The sequence below is a fragment of the Calypte anna genome, unplaced genomic scaffold (assembly GCF_003957555.1).
Source record: "Calypte anna isolate BGI_N300 unplaced genomic scaffold, bCalAnn1_v1.p scaffold_86_arrow_ctg1, whole genome shotgun sequence".
NCBI lineage: Eukaryota > Metazoa > Chordata > Aves > Apodiformes > Trochilidae > Calypte > Calypte anna.
Window position 1 is genome coordinate 666,066 of NW_022045534.1, and position 25,055 is coordinate 691,120.

Below are 25,055 nucleotides of genomic sequence, written 5' to 3' on the forward strand. Positions count from 1 at the left end.
CCCACCCCATTCCTGACCCAATCCAGGATTCTGGTGCCCACCTGAGCACACACTGTCTCATATCCAGATGCTATTGACCAACACCCCCAGGACTTTCCCACCAGAAATTTCAGCTTTTTTGGTACAAATGCTCTATCCTGTAACCAAACAGGACAAACAGAGCCATGCAGGCAGGCAGGCACAGAGCCCCAATCCCAGATCCTTGTTCCCAAATATGGGCAGCCCCCGAGCACCTGGAAATCCCTGGGGGGGTTTCAAAGCCCTGGAGATGAGGTGCTGAGGGATGTGTGGCAGTGGTGGCCTGGGCAGTGCTGGGGAAGGGTTGGGTGGATGCTCTGAAAGGGCTTTTCCCACCAGCAGTGAGCAGTGCAGGGCTCAGCTGAGGCACTGGGTGCCAGCAGGCTCTGGGTGCAGCAGGGGGAAGGAGGCAGCAGACACCCTTTGCAATGATGCTCATGTCCTTTATTGGTGCCAGTGCCAGTTTTCTGAAGGGTGCTGGAGCTTCCCCGTGGTTGCCAGCACGGGGACAAAGCTACAGGACAGCATATGGAAGAGATGTCCATCCAGAGCTGGGGTGGGGGGAGATGAGTGACCTCTCTGTAAGGTCTGTATAGTATATATATATTTATAATAGGTCCTGTATGTTCATATGTATAGAGTGACAAGGACGGGCCACCAGACAGTAAACTTTGGAGTTCTAAATAATCACCAGAGCAACAGGCACGAGAATTTGGTCCTAATCAAGGCCCTCACCTTGTCTGCCAGCCCGGAGCAGCCCCACACCCACCCCCTCACCAAAAAAAAAGTCATGTCCAAACCTGAAACCCAAAACAACTGAACCATGAAACAACAACAATAACGGGGAAAAAAGCCCCATCCCTGTGTCCCCTTTCCCTCCTCCCCCCGGGTTTTGCCCCCCTGTAACAGTGCCCCACACTGACTACACAGACCCCAGCACACACCCCCACACTCACACCTAAATACAACACACACAGACACCCCAAGAGTGGGGAACATTACAAATGTACGCAGGGGGGCTGCCACCACCCCCAGGGGCTGTCCCCAACCACAGGTGAAGGGACCCCCCCTCACCCCTCAGTGCCCCCATCACTGGGTCCTGGTGGAGGCAGAACATCCCCAGAGTTTGTGCTAAGGATTGCTGGGTGGGTGTTGGGCAGAGGGGGATGGACAGAGCCAAGGGATGGATGGGACACGAGGGGTGCTGGGATGTTGGATGAAGCTCAGCACCCATCCTGGGCTCTGCTGGAAGGGCTGACACCTGGCTGACACCATGAACCACGGGGCTGCTGGTCCTGGGCATGTTCTCTGCCCATGAGACAGCTGAGGACTAAGGTGGGAGGTGGGAGAGCAGGAAACCCACCTCTCAGCAGGATGCTGCACAGCCTGGGGCAAGCCAGGTGGAAGGAGAGGACATCAGCAGCTCTGGAGATTTGCTTCCCATGCCCTGGGTGGAGACAGGAGGTAAAGCAGCCCCTGTCACTGGTTCCTCACCTTGGAGCTCCAGGAGCTGCTGAGCCAGCTGGAGAGGAACTTGGGCAATTAGAAAACAAGGAAGGAAATTTTTTTCCTGCAGCTTCTCCCCTCTCTCAAGTCTGTGCTTCCCAACCCACCTCCCAGAAGCCATCCTGGAAATGAAATAAAGAACCAGGTCCCTCACCCACCAGGTCCCATGGGGCCAGAGCCCCCTTACTCCAGGGAAGGCACAGACAACCCCTTCCCTGCCTGCTGGACAGGAGGAGCTCACCCCAAACCGTGGAAGGGACCCCTCTCTACCACCCCCTTTCTCCTGCACCCTCCTCTCCAGGCTGAGGACACCCCAGACCTGGGTGCTGCTCAAGGGCAGTGAGCTCAGTCCTGGGAACAACCCACAGCTTCCAAAATCACCTACAAGCCAACTGCTGGGGTAGGGGAGAAGGGGAGAAAGGTTTTGGAGAGACAGAAGATGTTATGGGGCACAGGAGGGAAGATGGGGTCAGGGGGCAAAGATCAAGAAGAGGAGCAGGACAATGTTGCAGGAAGAGATCTCAGAGCAGAGCAGGGGATGTGTCAGGAGATGGGAAGGTCTGTGGATGCCCCAGCCCAGCCTCATGGAATAACAGAATCGTTTGGGTTGGAAAAGACCTTTAAGATCATGAAGCCCAACCACTGCCCAACACTGCCAAGGCCACCACAAGCCTTTGTCCCATGGGGCACCTTGATGGGACACTCCTGTAGGGTGGGACTGGCACTGCTCTGAAGAAGACAGAGCTGATGGTTCTGCTCCTGATGGTTCTGCTCCTGATGGTTCTGCTCTGTGCCTGTGCCTTGTGTCCTCTCCCTCCCTCCCAGCTCCGTGTGCAGGAGTCACCAAGGTGAGCAGTGACCAGAAATTCTCTTCATTGCCAGGAGATGCCAGAAGAGCCCCTGCCTGCAGCCTGCTCACACCTTCCCAGCCATGGCCCTCTGAAGGGGCCCAGGGGTCACTGCCTCACTCATCGAACCCCAGGGTGGTTTGGGTGGGAAGGGACCTTTCAAACCCACCGAGTCCAACCCCTGCAGTGAGCAGGGACATCTTCACCCAGAACAGGGACATCTTCACCCAGAGCAAGATGGTCAGGGCCCCATCCAACCTCCCCTGGAATGGTTCCAGGGATGGGGCTTAGTTTTCATTAGGACCTCCTCACACAAACAGCTCTCCCCCACCTCTGCACATCCCAAAGCCACCCCAGGGAAACCACAGCTGCTGCCCAGCACTGCCAGAGCTGGTCTGCAACAGGGACCCCCTTCCCTCAGCTGTATCACTGACACCTGAATCACCCAGGAACACCAAACCATGTCCTGGCACCTCTGTGTGCTGCTGCCCAGGATGGGTCTCAGATCTCCAGAGTGCTCCCTCCTATATTTCACCTGTTTCATGTCCATCCCTCCGTGACCCCAGCAATCACCAGGAAAGTTCTCCCAACGACAAGCTGACCCCACGAGGTCTCACCCAGCCCAGAGGACAGTGCTACTGACAGCACTCCTCCAGGCATCACCATCTGTCCTGCATTCCTGCAGTGCCTTTGGTTGCCAGGATGGTGGACACCATCACCTCTGCTCTCCCTGAGGGAACACTGCTCCTCAGACTCTGTGTGTCCTTGGGAAGGGTGGCTGGGAAGGGATGGAGCTTTCCATCTCCTCTTCTTGTTGTAAGGAAGGAGAGCAAGCTGGGTGCCAGGTGACTGATGACAGAGTCATCACCATCTCCAGAACATGGCACAGGTGAACAAAGTCCCAGCACCACTGGGACTGACTGGGTCTGATGGATCTGCAAGCCCTCTGTGGATGGAGCTGACGTTCCTGGAGTGACAGCCATGCCCAGAAGTCAAGGAGATGTCACCACTGCCACCAGTGCTAATGCAAGCTGGAGATCCCTCTGAACCTCTGACAAGCCCAGCACGAGGTGTTGCCACCACAAAGTCCCCAAATTCTTGTAGAAACCACCATGTTCCTTGGATCCAGCAAAGCCACCACAGCACCAGCATCCAGGGCTGCCAAAGCCACCAGAGACAGGCATGGGCCCTCTGCTGCCTGCTCTGCAGAGCACTCCTGTGGGCAGCAGCAGGCTGATGGGGACACCCAGGCAGTGTCTCCATGTCCCAGTCCAGCACAGGGACCTCAGCATCGGTGTGGGGAGGGCTGGGAGCTGAGCCCACCCCAGGAGCCACGGGCACTGCCAGTCTGGGATGTCCCCCAGCCCCGAGGTGCCTCCCAACCCTGTGCATCAACCACGCCATAAATAAATACCTTAAATAAATAAAGGGGAAGATCCGGGCTTTGGGGGGGGAGGGTGGAGAAGGAGAGCAGAAGGAAGGAGGGGGGAAGGTCCCCTGGCCCCGGGGCTGCACGAACACACGCACGAAGGAGCCGAAGAGGAAGCCGATCGGGGAGCGGTGGAGATGCTGCCAACCAGGGCCCCTTCCAGGGTGGGGCTGGGTCCTCACTGCGAGGTGGCACAGGGTCAAGGTTAGGGGTGTGTGACCAGGGAGTCCGGGATGTCACTCCTGAGCTGGCATCGTGGTGGCCCGGGGGGAGCTGGAGGTGAGGGACACATGCGTGGTGGAGGACGGCAGTGACCGCGGCGTCTGGCACCTGCAGGGACGGACAGGGACAACCTGGCCTTCTGCTCCTTGTGCTTCCCTGGCCTCCTGATCTCCCCAAATCCCACCACGTCCTGTCACTGGCTGTGCAGGCAGCACTGGAGGACACTCAGGGGCAGGATGATACCTCGTGTCTTCCCATCTGGGATACATCATCAAATACAGAATGGGTTGGGTGAGAAGGGACCTTGGAAAACCACCCAGTGCCCCCCCTGCCATGGTCAGGGCCCCCTCCCCCAGCCCAGGGTGCTCCAAGCCCCATCCAACCTGGGCTGAGACACTGCCAGGGATGGGGCAGCCACAGCTTCCTTGGGCAACCTGGGCAACCAGGGGCTCAGCACCCTCACCCCAAGCAATTCCTCCCTCACATCTCATCCCCATCTCCCCTCTCCCAGCTCCAAACCCTTCCCCTTCTCCTAGCCCACTCCAGCCCAGCCAGGACATCACCTTATTCCAGGCCACCACTAACCCATGTCCCACACCTGAGAATCACAGAATGCTCATGGCTGGAAAGGACCTTGGAGATCACCAAGTCCAACCAAACCATTTCTCCCTCCCTCCCTCCCTGCCCAAGATCTCCTCTCCATCTCCCCTCTCCCAGCTCCAAACCCTTCCCCCTCGCAGGCTCCCATCCCTCCAGGCCCTTGTCCCAAGTCCCTCCCCAGCTTTCCTGGAGCCCCTTCAGGCACTGGAAGGTGCTCTAAGGTCTCCCCGGTGCAGCCTTCTCTTCTCCAGCCTCAACACCCCCAACTCTCTCAGCCTGGCTCCAGAGCAGAGCTGCTCCAGCCCTCCCAGCAGCTCCAGGGCCTCCTCTGGACCCATCCCAACCACCCCACATCTCTCCAGTGCTGAGCTGTCTTTGATGACAGACATATTTTAAAACCTGATCAACCCCAGCAGCTGGTGACCAATTTCACCCCAGAAGGAACTGGGGGACTCAGAGCCCTGCTGTGATTCTCTGCCTGCCTCGAGCCCCCCCCCAGCACCCCAGTGGTGCCACATCCCTGTCCTGTCCCCCCCAGACTCACCAGGACCGGGACTTCCTGACCCGGGAGGCCGCTGGCCGCTCCAGGAGGCTGTCGAGGTGCAGCAGCCTCTCCAGGTGCAGGGCCCGGGGGTCCTGTTCTGAGGGGTCCCTGCTCCTCTCAAACTCGAAGATGGCCGGAGGGGAGAGGTCCAGCTCCAGGAACATGATGTTCTCAGCCTGGGGCAGGAGAGGGAAAAGGGAAAGCCAAATTGGGACTGAGTCACGACACGGCAAAACACGGCACCAGCTCCAGCAAGTCATGGAACCCCAGGGTGGTTTGGTAGGAAGGGACCTCAGAGCCCACCCAGTGCCCCCCCTGCCATGGTCAGGGACCCGTCCCCCAGCCCAGGGTGCTCCAAGCCCCATCCAACCTGGGCTGAGACACTGCCAGGGATGGGGCAGCCACAGCTCCTGGGGGGGGGAACCCATTCCAGTGTCCATGCTGCTGAGAGGTGACCAGCAGAACCAGGACCCTCCTCTGGCTGCTGCTGCCTCAAACTGCAGCCCAGGCTCCTGCCCAGCTCAGACTCTTCTGGTCATCCCAGCAGCCAAGGCTGGATGTGTCCCTGTCCTCTTGAGAGGCAGGAGCTGCCAGAACCACTGAGACAGAGCTCACGTCCCAGCTGAGAGCATGGCCACTGACCCTGCCAAGTGAGAGGATAAAGCTGGGAGCTTCACCTGACCCTTCTCAAATCATCCTGAGCTTCTTTATTCCATCTTCTCTCCCACTGTTCATCCATCCATCCATCCATCCATCCAGAGAATCACAGAATCATTTGGGGTGGAAAAGATGCTCAAGACCATGGAGTCCAACCCTTCCCCCAGCAGTGCCCCATGTCCCTCATCCCCAGGGGTTGCTCTGAAACCCCTCCAGGCATGATGGGGACTCCAGCCCTGCCCTGGGCAGCCTGGGCCAGGCCCTGACAACCCTTTCCAGGCAGAAATTCTTCCCCAGCTCCAACCTAAACCTCCCCTGGCACAACTTGAGGTGTGCCAAAAGTTCCTCTTGTCCCATCCCTTCTTCCTTGGGAGCAGAGCCCGACCCCCCCTGGCTCCAACCTCCTCTCAGGGGCTTGCAGAGAGCCACAAGGTCTCCCCTCAGCCTCCTCTGCTCCAGGATCAGCACCCACAGCTCCCTCAGATGCTCCTCACAACTTCTCCAGACCCTTCTCCATCTTCTCCAGCCCCTTCCCCAGCTCCATTCCCTTCTCTGGACACTCTCCAGCCCCTCCATCTCCTCCTGCTCCTGAGGGGCCCAGAATTGACCTCAGGATTTGAAGGTGTGGCCTCAGCAGTGCCCAGCATAGAGGGACAGTCTCTGCCCTGGCCACACCACTGCTGGTACAAGCTGTCCACACATCCATCCATCCATCCATCCATCCATCCATCCATCCATCCACCCATCCCTCCTTCCATCCATCCATCCATCCATCCATCCATCCATCCATCCATCCACCCACCCATCCCTCCCTCCCTCCCTTCCTCCCTCCCTCTCTCCCTGCCTCCCTCCTCCCTCTCTCCCGTTATCCAGCAGCTCTGCCTCCCTGGTTCCCGTACCCGGTACCGGGGATGAGCTCCCATGGCCATGGCCACCCGTGCGTACTGGCTGATGGGTCTCTTGTACCCCACTGCTGAGGTCGGACGCTTCTTCATCTGGTTGCTGTTCCTGCAGAGTCAGGCAAGAGAGATCAGGCAGGAGAGGAGATCAGGCAGGAGAGATCAGGCAGGAGAAGAACCTTTACTAAAGCCCAGAAATTCCCACCAGAACCACACCCCAGGGAGGACACAGGGAGCTCACAGCCCACCAGGGGAGCGTGGCCCTTCCTGGCTCAGAGATGATTTCCACCCGTAGGCGTCTCCAAGTATCTGGGGGTCCCTGAGGTGCCCCCTGAGCCTGGGGACATCCCTGCCCTGGGGACAGGGGGTTTGTCAGGGCTGGGGGGACACGTACCCTCCGGTGGGCACCAGGGGCTGGAACTTCCACTGCTCCTCCTCCCCATCGAAGTAGAGGCGGTTCATGATTTTGTTCTTCTCCTCTGGTGGGATGAAGTTCTCGATGATCAAGTACCTGAGTGAGCAGCCACAGGGCAGGGGCAGAGGGGTGGGGAGGGGCAGGAGAGGAAGGAAATGATGGGACAGGTGATGGGAAAGAGGTCGGGAAGGGAGAAGAGAAGGATATCAGGAGAAGAGGGAGACACCAGGGAACGGGGACACGTCCAGAGGATGGAGAGGTGATGGAGACAGGTTAGAGAGTCACAGGGGGGGTTGGGTGAGAAGGGACCTTTCCAGGGCATCTACTGCAACCCTCTGCAGTGGGCAGGGACATCTTCAACCAGGACAGGTTGCTCAGGTTGGACCCTGAGGGAACTTTTATCTCATTCCTATTTTGGGGGGGGGGAGGAATTGAGCAGCTGCAGAAAATGGTTCCAAGCTTTTAAAATGCCTGACCCAGGTTGGAAGCAAAATCTGAGATGAAATCCTGTTGCTTAGTAAAAGCATCAATATTGCAGCCTGAAAACACTAAAGTGTCTGTTGTTCTGGGTTGGAACTGTTTTTTTTTTTAGATATTAAATCAATTCTGGAAGTGCAAACAGACCCAGTGCAGGAGGTGGAGCAGCAGCTGCCTCTCCTGTGGGGAAGAAGCTGCTTGGCTTTGGTGGCTGCCACCCCACCATGCTCTGTGCACCCCAAACCTGCTCTATGCACCCCAGTTTTGCCCCTGGGTGCAGGGCACCCACAACCACCTACTTGAGCTTCAGCTCCCGTGTCTGCTCGTTCTGGGCCTCCTCCAGGTCCTGGCGCACACGGATGTATTCCTCATGCTGGTCCTGGATCTCTGCCTTCACTGCCTGGAGCTTGGCATAGAGCTGGGGAGAGGGGCACCCCTCAGCACCAGCACCCACCTGAGCCCATGGACCTTACACCTCCTCCAGTGCCCCCCTGCCATGGTCAGGGACCCCTCCCCCAGCCCAGGGTGCTCCAAGCCCCATCCAACCTGGGCTGAGACACTGCCAGGGATGGGGCAGCCACAGCTTCCTTGGGCAACCTGGGCAACCAGGGGCTCAGCACCCTCACCCCAAACAGTTTCTCCCTCCCTCTCTCCCTGCCCAAGATCTCCTCTCCATCTCCCCTCTCCCAGCTGCAAACCCTTCCCCCTCGCAGGCTCCCATCCCTCCAGGCCCTTGTCCCAAGTCCCTCCCCAGCTTTCCTGGAGCCCCTTCAGGCACTGGAAGGTGCTCTAAGGTCTCCCCGGTGCAGCCTTCTCTTCTCCAGCCTCAACACCCCCAACTCTCTCAGCCTGGCTCCAGAGCAGAGCTGCTCCAGCCCTCCCAGCAGCTCCAGGGCCTCCTCTGCACTGGCTCCAACAGCTCTGGGTCCTTCTGCTGATGGGGACCCCAGAGATGGACACAGCTTTACCCCAGGGGGGGTCTCCCCAGAGCAGAGCAGAGGGGACAATCCCCTCCCTGGCCCTGCTGCCCACACTCTGGGGGTGCAGCCCAGCCCAGGGGGGGTTTGATGGCTCACGCTGAACTTCTCCTCACCCAACACCCCAGGGCTCTCTCCTCTGCTCTCTCCACCTCCTCACCTTCTTCAGCTTCTTGGTTTTGATCTCCACCTCCTGCTGCAGGGAGCTGAACGTCTCCCGCAGCTCCATGGTCTCCTCATCCCTCAGCAGCATCTCCTGCTGCATCTCCCGCTCCCGGCGTTTCTGGGGGGCAGAAGGAAAACCCTCAGAGCCCGGAGCTCCCCTGGGACCCCCCCTGTCCCCCCCTGGGCTGGGCCAGGCCCTGTGCCTTTACCTGCTCAGCAATCTCCTGACGCCTCAGCTCCAGCATCTTCTGCTGCTCGTTGGTGTGGTCCATGATGGTTCTGCCCCCGATCAGCAGTTTGCTCTCCATCGCCTGGGGGGGGGCACAGGGTGGGCCGGGGGCTCAGGGCATGGCTCCCCCCCACCCCCTGCTCGACCTCCATGGGTGCTCACCCCCACCCCTACTCCCTGCTCTGGATGAGGGACATTGGGGAAGTAGGAGCTCTGCTTGTGGGACTTGGATGGGTCCCCAGCTGGTGGGGAGGGGGCACCTTGGGGACTGCTGAGGTGAAGTGTGCCCACCCCAGCTGGGGGGGCTCTGCCTGGAGACCCCTGGGACTGTGCAGGGAGATGACACCAACCCAGCAGCTCTGCTGGGACCTGGGGATGTGGGGACCCACCTCATTCCTCCACCTCACCCCCCCATCCCACCCCATCCCATCCCATCCCATCCCATCCCATCCCATCCCATCCCATCCCATCCCAAGCCCCTCATCCTGCTCCACTTCTTGCCCTCCATTCTGTTCCATCCCATCCTGTTCCATCCCATCCCATCCCATCCTATCCCACTCATCCTCCTCCTCCTTGGCCCCCCCCCATGCCTGCACCCCCCAACCCACCCATGCACACTCACACACCCCAGCACACACACACACACACAGACACACACACACACACCAGCACGCTCGGGGGGCACACACATGCACACCCACACGTGTGCAGGGGCACAGGTGTGTGCACAGGTGTGGGGGGGTGTGTCCAGACCCATGGGATACATGTGCACAGGTGTGGGGGGGTGTGCAGCCGTGTGCTGGTGTGTGCACACACGTGTGGGGGGGTGTGCAGCCGTGTGCTGGTGTGTGCACACACGTGTGGGGGAGTCCTTGGGTGGGTGCCCGTGCACACTCCCCAGCGGGTGCCAGCACACGCGTGCAAGATGCGTGTGTCCCTGTGTGTCCCCGTGTGTCCCCGTGTGTCCCCACGTGTCCCCTGCATCACACTCAGCCCCCGGGTGGGTGGGGGGGACACTGTGACCCCGGGGGTGCTCAAGGATGTTCCATCCATCCCTCCCCGTGTCCCCATGTTGTCCCCAGGGGTCCCCAACAGCCACCACCCCACCACCCACCTGCCCTGAGTTTCCTGCTCATTCTCCACAACTTCCCCCTGGTATTCCCTATTTCCTGACCCAGGATAGTTTTTTTTACTATTTTTCCGTTTCTCCTGTTTTTTCCCCAATTTTCCACGATGTTTCTCCCATTTTTTCCCCATTTCTCCTGTTTTCCCCCATTTTTCCAATTTTTACCCTATTCCCATCCCTTTTTTCCTGTTTTTACCTTTGTTTCCCTTATTTTTCCCCTATGTTTCCTATTATGTTTCTTATTTCCCTGTTTCTGATCTTTTTGCAATTTCCCCTTCATTTTCCCCCTATTTTTTTCCTGTTTCCCCCGATTTCCCCGTTTCTTTTTTCCCCCATTTCTCCTATTTTTCCCTATTCCCTTGTTCCCCCTACGTTTCCCCTATTTTCCCATTTCTCCATTTTTTCCAATTTTCCCACTACATTTCTCCTATTTTTTTCTTATTCCACCCCTTCCCCCTCTTTCTCCTTTTATTTCTCCCACCTTCCCCCCATGTTTCCCCTACTTCTTCTTGATTTCCCCCCTTCATTTTCCCCTCTCTTTCCCCACTCTTTCTCCTATTTCCCTCCTCTTTTCCCCCATTTTTCCCCACGTTTCTCCAAGGTTCACATCTGGGTGTCCCCCACGATGTCCCCCCAGGCAGGTCCCTCAGCAGGACAAGTGTCACCTCGGTCCCTCCACCAGGGCATGGATGGGGGGGGCTGTTTGTCCCCACCAGGGGTGACACCCCACTGGTGTGACCACACCAGACCCCCCAGCCCGTGTCCCCTGTCCCCACCAAAGAGGGGTGGTGTCACCTCTCTGCTGGCACTGCCACATCACTCAGCAGTTCCAGGACCCCCAGCAGCCCCACTGAGCTGTGCTGGGGGAGGGGACATCACCCCCACCCTGCTCCACCACAGTGGGGACACCAGCCAGGGGGGACACCCCTCTGGGACATGGGACACCCATCAGGGGGCACCCATCATAGGGATTCCCATCATGGGACACCCATCAGGGGACACATGGGACACCTATGGTAGGGCACCTGTCATGGGACACATGTCATGGGGTGTCATGGGGACACCCATTGTGGGACACCCAGCATAAGGACACCCATCAAGGAACACCCTTCATGGGACACCCATCATGGGGACACCCATCAGGTAGACTCCCACCATGGGACACATGTCATGGGCCATCTGTCATGGAGACCCTCATCATGGGACACCCATCACAGGACTCCCACCATGGGAACACCCATCAGAGGGCACCCATCGTGCCAGCCAGGCAAGGCCACACATCCCTGGGCATGACCATGCATCCCTGGGGCACTGCCATGTGTCCTGGCCACTGCCACATGTCCTTGGGCACTGCCAGCCATCCCTGGGCATGACTGTGCATCCCTGGCTATGGCCACACATCCCTGGACATGACAACACATCCCTGGGTATGGCCACACATCCCTGGACACGCCACACATCCCTGGACACGCCACACATCCCAGGACATGCCAAAACATCCCTGGACATGCCAAAACATCCCTGGGTATGGCCACACGTCCCTGGACATGACACACGTCCCTGGACAAGGCCACACATCCCTGGGTATGGCCACCCATCCCTGGGGGGCTACAGTTGTGGGCTGTGACCATGGAGGAGGACACGAGGACATCCATCCCCCTGACACCCTTGGGCACATTGCCCCCCCTGAGGAGGGCTCAGTGACACTTCTGCAGCCCAGGCCACCACAAGGACAGGGGACACACACCGTGGGGGCGGTCAGGACCCCCCCAGCCCTGCTCCCATCCCCGGGGGGGCTTCCAGATGGGAGCATGGCTGGAGGGGGGGACAGTGGTGCAGCCCTGGACCTCTGGCAGTGCCACCCAGGGCTGGGCTGGGGCCACCGTGTCCTCTCTGTCACCCATCTCCCAGTGTCCCTGAGCTGTCTGGGCAGGACTGGGTGGCAGCAGTGCCAGGTCCCCAGCCCTGGGCGTGTTCCCGGGGCCACCAGGGAGGAATCTGCAGCATCACTGCCCCCACCTCTCCTTAGGCTGCTTTGTTGTGCTGAGGGGGGGAGAGGGGGGGTGAGCTGAGCACAGCAAACTCATGACACCAGTGACCCACTCCCCCACGGTGCACGTGATTGTCCATGGCTGAGGGCAACCCCAGCCCCCCAGTACAGGAGCATGGGGATGTTCTGGGGACCCTACTTGGGCACCCTGCTTGGGGACCTTTCTTAGGGTCCTTGCTTGGGGACCCTGCTTGGCACCCCACCTTGCTTGGGGATCCTGCTTGAGGACCCTGCTTGGGACCCCTGCCTGGGGACCTTCCTTGGGCACCCTGCTTAGGACCCCTTCAAGCACCCCAGAAGGGGCTGGGGGCCACAAGGGTCTCTCCTCTCGAAGGGGGGTGGTGGCCATACCTTGTACTTGGTGGCCAGCAGCTCCGTGGCCTCCTGCTCCTTCCGTAGATCCTCGATCATCTTCTCCTTCTCCTGCAGCAGCTTCTGCTTCTCCTCGCTCACCAGGCTGTGGTCATCCCGGATAGCAGCCTTCTCCTCCTCCAGCCTCTCCTTCTGCTCCTTCAAGTAACTCTCCATGTTCTTCTCCAGGCCCTCCTCGTTGTCCTCCTCCCCTTCGTTCTCCGGGGCGCTCTCTCCGTCCGCCACCTTCTTCCTCCGGCTGCTCCTTCTCCTCTTCTTCCCCAGCATCCCGCGTTTCTCCAGCTGCGCCTTCAGCCGCACGATCTCCTCCTGGAACTCCCTCAGCAAGGTGTCCTTGGGGTCCTCGTTCACCCGGGGCTTGTTCTTGATGTTCTTGGCCCTGTTGGCGAACCGAAGGGTGGAGAGGCTCTCGTCGTAGCTGTGCGAGGCCGGGCCCAAGGTGGCCACCATGATGGTCTTGGCGTTGCCCCCCAGGGAATCCTGGAGCAGCCGGGTCAGCTTGGAGTCCCTGTAGGGGACGTGGGTGCTCCTGCCGTCCACCAGGGCAGAGATGACGTTGCCCAGGGCGGAGAGGGAGAGGTTGATCTTGGAGGCTTCCTTGGGGCGCTCTCCCTGGGCCCCCATCTTGCTCTGGCGCTCGCTGCCCGCCAGGTCCACCAGGTTGAGCTTCCCCACGCGGATGTGCTCCTGCCCGTCGGGGCCCCGCTCGCTGCACTCGATGGTGATGAGGAAGATGGCGTGGGAGCGGGAGCTGTGCTCGTTCATGTTGGTGCTGCCCACCGCCCGCGTCTGGCTGCCCAGGTTCATCACGTGCTCGATCTCCTTGACGTTCTTGGTCACGAAGGAGGAGAGGTCCTTGATGTACACCCCGGCCTCGGGGTTCTCCTTCAGCTCCAGCTTCTTGCTCTGATCCTTGGCGAGGAGGTCCCTGATCTCCTCCTGGTAGATCTCCAGGTAGGAGGCCCTGACCAGGTATTGCTGGTTCTGGGAGCGGGAGATGTGGGTGAAGATGTGCTCGAAGGACATGGGGATGATGCCCCTCTTCTCCGGCTCCGCCCAGACCCCCTGCATGGTGTAGGTCTTGCCGGTGCCGGTCTGCCCGTAGGCGAAGATGGTGCCGTTGAAGCCCTGGAGCACGGAATCGATCAAGGGCCGAACCGTCTCGTCGTAGAGATCCGCTTGCTTGGAGTTGGCGTCGTAGACGGCGTCGAAGGTGAAGGTCTTGGGGAGGTCCCCGGGGGCTGCGCGGGGGTGGCGGATGCTCACCTGGCCCAGCTTCACATCCAGCTCCAGGACACGCTGGTACCCGGCGGCTTCTTCCTTCCTGCTCATGGGCCGGCACCGGGCCACCACCTTCAGCGCTTCCGAACCGCTGCGGGACTTCCCGGCCATGGCGGCGGCGGGCGGGGCCGCCCCCGGCTACCGGGACCGGGGGAGAACCGGGGAGCGGGGCTGGGCTGGGCTGGGGGGTGGGGGGGGGACGGAAGGAAAGGAGGGAGGGAAGAGGAAAACGGAAAGGGGAGAAGGGAAGGGGGGTTTCAGCCCTGCCGCCCCCGCAGCATCCCCCGGGCCGGGGCTGGGACCGGGCGGAGGGTGCGGGGGTGCGGGGGGCGGCGGGGCGGCCCCGCCGGGCGCTGGCTCATGGCAGCGCGGCCCCGGCTGCGGGGCGGGGTCTGGGGGCGGCCCCCCCGAACACAGCGGGGAGGGACAGGGGGAGGGGCGAGGGGTAGAGGGACCCCCCCCCCCCCGCACCCGGCAGGGAGGGACGCGGGGGGCGGGGAATGGGGGTAAACAGCCACCCCCCAACCCCGGACACGGAGGGGTGGGACGTGGGGGCGGGGATTAAGGGACCCCCCCAAGAACACGGAGGGGTGGGACATAGGGACATAGGGGCGGGGATTAAGGGGACACCCCCCCCCCCCACCGCACCCGATAGGGAGGGACATGACGATGGGGATTAGGGGGACCCCCGCCCCCCCCCCCGAACACGGCAGGGAGGGAAATGGGGAGGGGGGCGGTGACTGGGGGGACCCCCGTCCCCCAAAGACTAGCAGGGAGAGGGAGATGAAGGGGGGGCGGGGATTGGCGGCCACCTCCCCATCCCCGCACACGCAGGGCCCGGGGGGGTTTGGCCGTGGTCGCCCCCGCCCCGGATCCGCCCGGCACGCCGGGAGCTGCAGTCCCCGCTTTGTGCTGCGGCGGGGAGGGGGCAGGGGATGGAGGCTGAGGGCTGAGGGATTGGGGAGAGGGGGGAGCTGTGGGATAAAGAATGAGGGATTGGGGGGCGGGGTGCAAGGGTGGGGTGAAGGATGCAGGATTGGAACGCAGGGTTGGGATGCAGGGTGCAGGATCGGGATGCAGGATCGGGATGCAGGGTGCAGGAATGGGATGCAGGATACAGACTGCAGGATGTAGGACTGGGATGTAGGATTGGGATGCAGGGCACAGGACTGGGATGCTGGGTGCAGGACTGGGATGCAGACTGCAGGGTGCAGGATTGGGATGCAGGAGTGGGATGCAGGGCACAGGACTGGGATGCAGGGTGCAGGACTGGGATGCAGGGCACAGGACTGGGATGCAGGGTTGGGATGCAGGATGCAGGATTGGGATGCAGGAGTGGGATGCAGGGTGCAGGAGTGGGATGCTGGGTGCAGGCCAGCCGCCTGCCACCCAATTCCTCTGTCTCTAGGAAGAGCTTTTAGGGTGACAAAGGCACAGCCCAAGGGTGGGAGGGGGATGGAGACCGGGAAGGAGAGGGGAAGGAGGGGAATGCAGCAGGGATGGAGGGAGGAATGGGGGTGAGATGGGGGGATAACAGAGGGGGGATGAAGAGGAGGATGGAGGAGATGGAGAGGGATGGAGGGAGGAATGGAAGTGATAGGGGGGGATGGAGAGAGGATGGAGAGGGAGGGAAGGGGATGCAGCAGGGATGGAGGGAGGAAGGGAGGGAGGATACAGAGGGGGAAGGAAATGATGGGGAGTGGAGAGGGAGATGGAGGGGGCAATAGAGGGGGGGAAGGAGGAAATAGGGGCGAGGGGATAGGGGGACTGTGGAGGGATGAGGGAGAAGGGATGGGGGAGTTAAGGGAAGATGAGAGAGTAGAGGGTGGAAGGAGGGGCTGGTGTGGGGGATGTGTCCTGCCCTGTCCCAGGAGGGGTCAGTGCTGCTCTACCCCCACGGGCTGCCCCCCCCCGGTCCCCCCGGGCTGTGCAGGTGGCACTGTCCCCATGTCCCCAAGGTGGGTGGGTTCAGGGGTCCCTAACCCTGCTCCCCCACAGCCCCCGGCCCCAAAGCCCCTCAAAGCTGTCTGTGGTGGCAGGCGGGGGTGACAGGGAGGTGACATGACACAGGGACAAAGGGACACAGAGGGACAGGGTGACATGTTGGGGGGAATAGGAAGGGACAGTGTGACATGTTGGGATGGGATGACCTGTAGGGACAGGGTGACACGGGGATGGGGTGACAGGTAGGGGCAGAATGACTTGTTGGGACACGGTGACATGGAGGACAGGGTGACATGGAGGGCAGGGTGACATGGAGGGACAGTCCCCTGCCCACAGGTGTCAGCACTGGACCAGTGCATGCTGCTGGTGGCCAGTGGCCTCAGGGCTGAATTTCAGGGCTGTCCCCAGGGTGGTGGGGACAGGGGGGACAGCAGCCCCTCCGTGTGCCCCTCCTGTCAGCCCCGGGGGGTGTGGGCAGGGGCATTAAGGGGCACAGGGCCCCACAGCAGCCCCCAAAGCAGTGGGGACAGGTGACACATTGTCCCCTGGGCTCCCCAGTGGGTCCCCAGGAGGGGACACCATCCTGATGCCACCCGAGGGTCTCCATGGCCCCCCCGGGATGCTGCCCCCTCCCTGGCACCATGCCAGCATCAGTGCCACAGCTGAGGGGGGGCTGAGCACCCAGGGGTGACACTGAGACGGGACACTGTCCATCCACTGCCATCTCTGGGACCCCATGGCTGACCCCGGGACACTGTGGTCACCTCTGGGACACCACAGCTATCTCTGGGACAGCTTGACACCACGGGGACACTGCGGTCATCTCTGGGACACTGTGCCACCCTGTCCTGGCCACTGGTGGTCCCCAGGCACAGGGGGGGTGGGTTGGGGTTGCCCATGTGGCTGGTGCGAGGGACCCCATCCTGTTACTGTCACCTTGGCTGTGGTCAGGATGGGATGGGATGGGATGGGATGGGATGGGATGGGATGGGGTGGGATGGGATGGATGGGATGGGGTGGGATGGGATGGATGGGATGGATGGGATGGATGGGATGGGGTGGGGTGGGATGGGATGGGATGGGATGGGGTGGGGTGGGATGGGATGGGGTGGGATGGGGTGGATGGGATGGGATGGGGTGGATGGGATGGGATGGGATGGGATGGGATGGATGGGATGGGGTGGGATGGGATGGGGTGAATGGGATGGGGTGGGATGGGATGGGGTGGATGGGATGGGGTGGGATGGGATGGGGTGGAATGGGATGGGATGGGGTGGATGGGATGGGATGGGATGGGATGGGATGGGATGGGATGGGGTGGGATGAGGTGGGATGTGGTGGGATGGGATGGGATGGGATGGGATGGGATGGGATGGGGTGGGGTGGGATGGGATGGGGTGGGATGGGATGGGATGGGATGGGATGGGATGGGGTGGGGTGGGGCTGTGTCCCCCTGAATCCCCCACGCTCCCATGGAAGCTCAGCCAAGCTCTGCTCCAGGCTGGAAAAAACTGCTGACAAAATGGCAAAGAAGGCAATTCCCAGCCCTCCTGGGTGGCCGGGAGGAAGGCAGAGGGGGTGGGGGGTGGTGTGGCCCCATGTCCCAACCAGCTGCTAGGACAGTCCCTGTCCCGGGACATCCCCTGGGTCCCAGGGTGCCACGTGCCCACGAGGGTGGCAGTGACAGAGAGCTGGCACCCACAGCAGGGGACATGGGGGCAGCAGGGACAGATGGGCCACAGGCACCTGGCAGGAGGGTGGCAAAGGACCTTCTGATGTCCTTCCCATCATCTGCTCCAGGGCTCAGGTTTCCCAGAGCTGTGTCAGCCAGAGCTGGGCTGGTGTGGGAGGGAGGGGACAGGGCTGGAGCTGGTGGTGACACTGCCACCCTTGGGACCCTGAGCTCCTCATCTCATTTCCTTCTGTGGTGGTTGGGCCATCCTAGGATGGGAGAAGGAATGTGGGTTGGGAGCAGGGACATAGGATGGGAGCAGGGACATTGGATGGGAAGAGGGACACAGGTGAGGAGCAGGAACACAGCTTGGGAACAGGGACACAGGCTGGGAGCAGGGACATGGACTGGAACCAGGAACATGGGTTGGGATCAGGGACACAGGCTGGGAGCAGGGACATGTGTTGGGATCAGGGACACAGGCTGGGAGCAGGGACATGGACTGGAACCAGGAACATGGGTTGGGATCAGGGACACAGGCTGGGAGCAGGGACATGGGTTGGGATCAGGGACACAGGCTGGGAGCAGGGAGAGGGTCTCAGGCTGACATTCCTTACAGCTTTTCCTTGAGGTCTGGCTAACTGGTGCTGGCACCAGCTGGACCAGCCCTGGAGCACAGCCTGTCCTGCCTGGCAGGACAAGGGACATCCCCGTGGGACACTGTCCCCACCTCTGGCAGCAGCTGAGAGATCAGATCCCCTCGTGTCCCCACTGCTCCCCCTTCCCACTCCCACCTTTCTCTTGGCTCCTGGGAGGATCCCGGGGGTCCCGTGGGCATTTGGCTGCTCCCCCCCAGACCAGCTCACCAGCACTCCCAGGGATGCACCCACTGGAGGAGCCTGTGGAGCACTGGGGTCCCTCTGCCTGCTCCTCTCTTCCCAGCTCTGCTCTTTCTGCAAAAAAATATCTGGGAATGAGCTGCTGGCTCCGACTGAATCCTCCCAACCCACGCTGCAGATTCCTCCTCAGCCACCCTGTGCCCAGAGAGGCCCTGGACAGGGCTGGGAGGGAGAAATGGCTCCTGGGGTTCCCCACATCCCCTCCAGTCCTGGGGTCAGTTCTGGGCCCCTCAGGATCAGAAGGAGATGGAGGGGCTGGAGAGTGTCCAGAGAAGGGAATGGAGCTGGGGAAGGGGCTGGAGAAGCTGGAGAAGGGGCTGGAGAAGCTGGAGAAGGGGATGGAGAACAGAGTAAGGAGGAAGATTCACCCCATATGGACCTGAGGGGAGCTGGAGGGGTGGGCACAGCTCAGAGCCTGGATTTGGGGTGGATCCCTGTGCTGATCCTCTGTAACCAACATCTTCCCATCCACAGCAGGAGGAAAGTCCCCATTTCCCTCAGGTCACCCCAAAGCCTTTAGAACACCCGGTGGGTGCTGATCTGACCCCCAAAGCTCCTGCTCTGCCCCTCCTGGGGCTGCCCTGGGGGAGAAGACCCCCTGACACCTCCCCAGAAGGACAATCCCTTGGGATGCAGGGCTGGGTGGCTCAGGGGTGACTCGTGCCCACACCTCCCTGATGCCCCTTGTCTGCCACCCCCAAACCACGTCCCAGCTCAGCCAGGGACAGCTCTGCAGCCACCCAGCTCTGGTGGGGGGTGAGGACAAGGGGGGGTCGGTGGGCACAGGGGGTCTGCAGGCTTTCAGCTCAGCGTGGCTGCTCGGGGGTTAAAGGCTTTCAGCAGCTGCTGGCAGGATGGGATGGGAAGAGGCAGAGCCCAAACCAACTGCTTGGGGCCTTCCCACGCTCCCCCTCCTCCCCCTGGGATCCCTCTGAACCCTTTTGTAAGCAGAATAAATCCCCACTGTGCACAGGGAGGGTCTTCCACGTGGATCCTGGGACTCAGGCTTCCTCTTCTCCTGTAGGTAATTACTGACTGATCACTGATGGTGTTCAGCCTGGAGAAGAGGAGGCTCCCAGGTGAGCTCAGAGCAACCTTCCAATATCTGAAGGGGCTCCAGGAAAGCTGGGGGAGGGCTTTGGACACGGGGGGGTAGGGAGAGGAGAAGGGAAATGGGTAAAAACTGGAAGAGGGGAGAGTGAGGTTGGAGATGAGGAAGAAATTCTTGAATTTGAGGGTGCTGAGCCCCTGGTTGCCCAGGTTGCCCAAGGAAGCTGTGGCTGCCCCATCCCTGGCAGTGTCTCAGCCCAGGTTGGATGGGGCTTGGAGCACCCTGGGCTGGGGGAGGGGGCCCTGACCATGGCAGGGGGGGCACTGGGGGGGCTTTAGGGTCCCTTCCCACCCAAGGCATTGCCCTGCAGCAGCTCCACACAGGAGGAGGACTCAGAGGTGGTGCCTGCTCAGAGGGCCCTGGGTGCTGGGGTTCTGTGTGTGGGATGGAAGCACTGAGTGGGTGACTGTCACCTCCCAGCCCCTCATCCCGGTGGCTGCTCTGCTCCCTGCTGACCAGCCCGGGAGGAGAAAGCAGGGACAGGACCCAGCTCAGCTCCTGCCATTCCCCACCCCCTGCCTGGGACCAGAACCTCCCGAGAGGGAAAGGCTCTGCTGGGAGGGCAGAAAGCCCTTGGGGAGCTCCCAGCCCTGCCTGTCCCCATGGCTGTCCCCATGGCTGTCCCCATGTCCCAGCCCTGCCTATCCCCATGTCCCAGCCCTGCCTGTCCCCCTGCCTGTCCCCCTGCCTGTCCCCCTGCCTGTCCCCATGCCTGTCCCCATGTCCCAGCCCTGCCTGTCCCCATGCCTGTCCCCATGCCTGTCCCCATGTCCCAGCCCTGCCTGTCCCCCTGCCTGTCCCCCTGCCTGTCCCCCTGCCTGTCCCCATGTCCCAGCCCTGCCTGTCCCCATGCCTGTCCCCCTGCCTGTCCCCCTGCCTGTCCCCATGCCTGTCCCCATGTCCCAGCCCTGCCCTCCCCAGCAGCTGAGCCGCGGTGACTCTGCAGAAATCGGAGCCGTTCGTGGTTCTGGTGCCAAAGGCTCTGCCCGACCTCTGTCTGCATCCTCGTCCCGGTGCCTGGAGGTGCTGCCCCAGTCCCTCTGTCCCTGGCAGGGTGCTGCAGGGTGCTGCAGGGTGCTGCCAGCTCCTCAAGGGGACAATGGCTGCAATGCCAGGAGCAAAGGAAACGGGAGTGACAGAAAGGTAGATGCAGGACAAAGGCACCTCCCCGAGAGGTGGGGAGAAGCAAAGGCTCTGAGCAGACCTTATTGTGGCCTTCCAGTATCCTAAAGGATCCCATATCCTGACGGGGAAGCTGGTGAAGGACTCTCTAGGATCTGGGGTAGTGGTAGGACTCAGGGGAATGGATTGAAACCCGAGGGAGGGAGATTCAGACTGGGTGTTAGGGAAGGGTTCTTCACCATGAGGGTGCTGAGCCCCTGGTTGGATGGGGCTTGGGGCACCCTGGGCTGGGGGAGGTGTGACATTAAGTTAATTTCATTATTAATTTAATTTAAATTATTAAATTAAATGGATGACATGAAGGTCCCTTCCAACCCACCCCATTCTGTGGTTCTGATGGACATGGAGCTGCCTTCCCTGTTCCTCCCATGGGCTGCCTGACCTGGGATGGATGGATGGATGGATGGATGATCCAAAGTGGTAAAATCCAGCCCTGGTGCTGGTAGGACCTGCTCCAAACATCAGCCTGTGGGAAGCTGCTGGGATCAGTGGGAAGCAGGGGGGTGGCTGTGAAATCTGGTGAGACCCAACACCACATCTGCAACTCTGCAAAAGAGAAAAGGGTGGAGGGGACCCTCCCTGTGCCACGTTTACTGCCCCTCCTCAGGAATTCATCATTCTGCTGGGGTTTATTTCTTACACTGAGCTCTCCAGGCTTGTCTCAAAACACCCCCCAGCTCCTGGGTTCAGTTTGATATTTATTTACTTGGAGTTCCTGTGCCTCAGTGGCAGCAGTGAAGTCAGACAGGCAGGCAGGGGGGGTCTGGGGCTCAGATCTCCGGGTTTGGCCAGGTCAGTGCTCAGCAGGACGGGGTGTGCAGCTCCAGGGAGGACACCCCAGCCTCTGCTCTTCCTCCTCAGCCAGCACCCCGAGGCCCTGGGGCTCTGCTGGGGCTCTTGTCCTCACACAAGGTTTGGGTTCCAGCTGTTCCTGGAGCAGTGGGAGCCGCAGGTGTCCCAGTACTGGAGGTGAGGAACAGAACCGGTGTCAGTAGCACTTCCCAGGGTGGCTGTGGAGCCGCGGAACCTCGGAACCTGGGCTGGGAGAGGAGCTGGAGCGAACAAAGCTGCTCTGGGGCTGGGTGACAAAGAGCCCTTCCAGCCCTGCGGGCACCAGGGGTGGGCACGGCTGTGACAGAGGCTTTGAGTCACCAGCGTGGCCCAGGCAGCCTCCCCAAACCCCACTGCTCTTGCACAACCCTCCTGTGATTCATAGAATCACAGAATCCCAGAATGGGCTGGGTTGGAAGGGACCTCAGAGCTCATCAAGTCCAACCCTTGATCCACTCCCCCCGTGGTTCCCAGCCCATGGCACTCAGTGCCACATCCAGGCTCTTTGGAAAGATCTCCAGACACGGAGAATCCACTCCTTCCCTGGGCAGCCCATTCCAATGCCTGATCACCCTCTCCAGAAAGAAATTCTTTCTCATCTCCAACCTAAACCTCCCCTGGCACAACTTGAGACCTTTTGTGCCCTCTTGTCTTGCTGAGAGTTGCCTGGGAAAAGAGCCCAACCCCCCCCTGGCTCCAACCTCCTTTCAGGGAGTTGGAGAGAGTGATGAGGTCTCCCCTGAGCCTCCTCTTCTCCAGCCTCAACACCCCCAGCTCCCTCAGCCTCTCCTCATAGGATCTGTGCTCCAGTCCCTCCACCTGGTTGCCCTAAATTCACTTTTCCCCCTCCCCGTGGAGGGGCTGCGACCCACCCGGGCTCAGGGCTCTGCTGGCTCCTCAGGGATCTCCTCTTCCACCTCATCCTGACGGGGGAATTACCCCTGGAAAGATGGGGGGATGAGGTGGGGAGAGTGGTGAGAACCATCCCCCTTCTCACTGCATGTGTCCCTCAGTGATGCTGAGCACCCCCACGGATGTCCTGTCCTTCTCCTGCGTGGGGTGAGGATCCAACACCCGGCAGAGCCTCTTGGCCAGCAGTCCATCTGCTCTGCAGCAGGATACCTTGGATTGCTTCCTCCCAGGGGATCCCTCCAGATAAACTCCGTTGGAGTCCAACAACCCAGGCTGGGGGACAAGAGGTCCTTGTGAGCAGTGGTGCAAACACCAGGGATAACCCCACGGGGAGGGGGAGAGGCCGATCCTGCCTGCCCCGGGGCACCGCGCTGCCTGCTCAGCTCTCCTCCAGAGTTTTTCCTCCTCTTTTCCCCACTTCCGCGGACAGGAAGGGTTTTGTAGGAGGCCCTGGGAGCTGATCCGGAAAAGCACTAAAAATAAGCGGTGCTTTGGTGGAGCCGCAAACTCCTGCTCCTTGCAGCTGTGTCAGCTCTGGAGAGGACCCTGGGGAGGGCTCGGGGTTTGGTGCCAGCCCAGGCGGGACTGGGGAGCTGGGAAATCGGGAATAAACCGGGATGGAACTTGGGTGTCTGCAGAGACAAAGCCGGGATCGGGGGGGCAGCTCCTCCCCTGCTCTCAGCCCCTGGGGATGGGGCATTTCTCGTGGGTCAGTGGTGACCCCAGTGAGTCCTGCAGGAGCTGGGAGGGAGCACCCCAAACACCCGGGGAGCTGCTGGGTTGTCTGTGCCTCTGCTGGGGGTGTGAGGCAGCTGTGAGCCTGGGGATCCAGAGTCATGGAATTATTTGGGGTGGAAAAGACCATGGAGGTGATGGAGTCCAACCCTTCCCCAGCACCCCCACCCCATGTCCCTCATCCCCACATCCCCAGGGCTTGCTCTGAAACCCCTCCAGGCATGATGGGGACTCCAGCCCTGCCCTGGGCAGCCTGGGCCAGGCCCTGACAACCCTTTCCAGGCAGAAATTCTTCCCCAGCTCCAACCTAAACCTCCCCTGGCACAACTTGAGGTGTGCCAAAAGTTCCTCTTGTCCCATCCCTTCTTCCTTGGGAGCAGAGCCCGACCCCCCCTGGCTCCAACCTCCTCTCAGGGGCTTGCAGAGAGCCACAAGGTCTCCCCTCAGCCTCCTCTGCTCCAGGATCAGCACCCACAGCTCCCTCAGATGCTCCTCACAACTTCTCCAGACCTTCTCCATCTTCTCCAGCCCCTTCCCCAGCTCCATTCCCTTCTCTGGACACTCTCCAGCCCCTCCATCTCCTTCTGGTGCTGGAGGATGAAATTCAGCCTCCCCACCCCGAGGTCTCCTGCACCTTGAGGGATCCCTGCAGAGAGGAATCAGTGCAGAGTGGGCAGGTTGGACTCTTCCATGGGTGAACATTCCTGGTTTTAAAGCCAAGTGGCTCAGATGCTCCTCACAACTTCTCCAGATCCTTCTCCAGCTTCTCCAGAGCATCCTCCTTACTCTCCAGACCTTTCTTCTTGTTCTCCATCCCCTTCTCCATCTTCTCCAGCCCCTTCCCCAGCTCCATTCCCTTCTCTGGACACTCTCCAGCCCCTCCATCTCCTTCTCATCCTTTGCTCCAGGCTCAGTTCCCCCACAGCTCCCTCAGCTGCTCCTGGGCAGTTTCACCATTTCCTGAAGTTCTCTCCCAGCTGCAGCCTCAGGGCTGTGGCTGCTGCAGCTCTGCCACAGGAGGTACAGGAGGAATTGTGACTGGGACAAGAGGAACTTTTGGCCTCCTCCAGACCCTCTCCATCTTCTCCAGACCCTTCTCCATCTTCTCCAGACCCTCCTCCTTACTCTCCATCCCCTTCTCCTTGCTCTCCAGCCCCTTCCCCAGCTCCATTCCCTTCTCTGGACACTCTCCACCCTCTCCATGTCCCTCTGCTCCCGAGGTCTCATTGCCCATGGCATCCCCAGGAGGAGCTGAGCTCCCCAGAGCAGTCTCACCCCCTCCCAGCCCAAGGTTTTCTCTGCCTCTTGCTCCCCGGTTCTGGCCGGGCAGTCCCTGCCTGGGGTGCTGAGCCCTGGTGCACCCCGAGTCCCCAGGGCAGGCACCCATGGGTGGCAGTGCCCTCCAGGGCCTGGGAAGCTCTGATGGGGCCTTGGGTGGGTGCAGGGAGGGGACCTGGGGGGCTTGGGGTGGGGAGAGGGGCATCAGGGCCTGGGGACAGCGGGGCCTGGGGAGGGTCCTGGAGGCAGCAAGGGGTGCAGGGGGGGTTCTGAGGGGCCTGGGGTGCTGCTGGGCCCAGGAGAGGTCACTGGGGGGACTGAGGGTCCCTGTGAGGGTCCCTATGGGTGCTATGGGGGTGTCCCTGTGAGGGCTCCTGTGGGTGGGGGGGGTCCCTTTGAGGGTCCCTGTGGGTGCTGTGGGGGGGTCCCTGTGGGGGTCCCTGTGGGTGCTGTGGGGGGGTCCCTATAGGGGGGTCCCTGTGGGTGCTGCGGGGGGGTCCCTATAGGGGGGTCCCTATGGGTGCTGTGGGGAGCTCCCTGTGAGGGTCCCTATGGGTGCTGTTGGGGGTCCCTGTGAGGGTCCCTATGGGTGCTGTGGGAGGGTCCCTATGAGGGGGTCCCTATAGGGGGGTCCCTGTGAGGGTCCCTATGGGTGCTGTGGGGGGTCCCTGTGAGG

General features: G+C 61.1%; 1 protein-coding gene across 3 annotated transcripts; it reads right to left on the minus strand.

Annotated features, from left to right (window-relative positions):
• Positions 1 to 958: 958 nt before the first annotated feature.
• Positions 959 to 13,982, minus strand: KIF3C (kinesin family member 3C). 3 transcript variants are annotated; one of them, XR_003988921.1, is made up of 9 exons: positions 12,514 to 13,982; positions 8,967 to 9,068; positions 8,753 to 8,875; positions 7,915 to 8,033; positions 7,118 to 7,234; positions 6,724 to 6,832; positions 5,168 to 5,343; positions 3,900 to 4,131; positions 959 to 3,756 (listed from the first exon to the last, which is right to left on the minus strand). XR_003988921.1 is itself a non-coding variant. In XM_030468865.1 (8 exons), the coding sequence occupies exons 1-8, from the start codon at positions 13,924 to 13,926 to the stop codon at positions 4,038 to 4,040; spliced, it is 2,253 nt and encodes a 750-aa protein (XP_030324725.1). In that variant the 5' UTR covers positions 13,927 to 13,982; the 3' UTR covers positions 959 to 4,037. The 3 variants fall into 3 exon arrangements, 1 of the variants encoding a protein (XP_030324725.1); XR_003988920.1 differs by having other exon boundaries at positions 959 to 2,229; positions 2,265 to 4,131; XM_030468865.1 differs by having other exon boundaries at positions 959 to 4,131.
• Between the last annotated feature and the right edge of the window lie 11,073 nt (positions 13,983 to 25,055).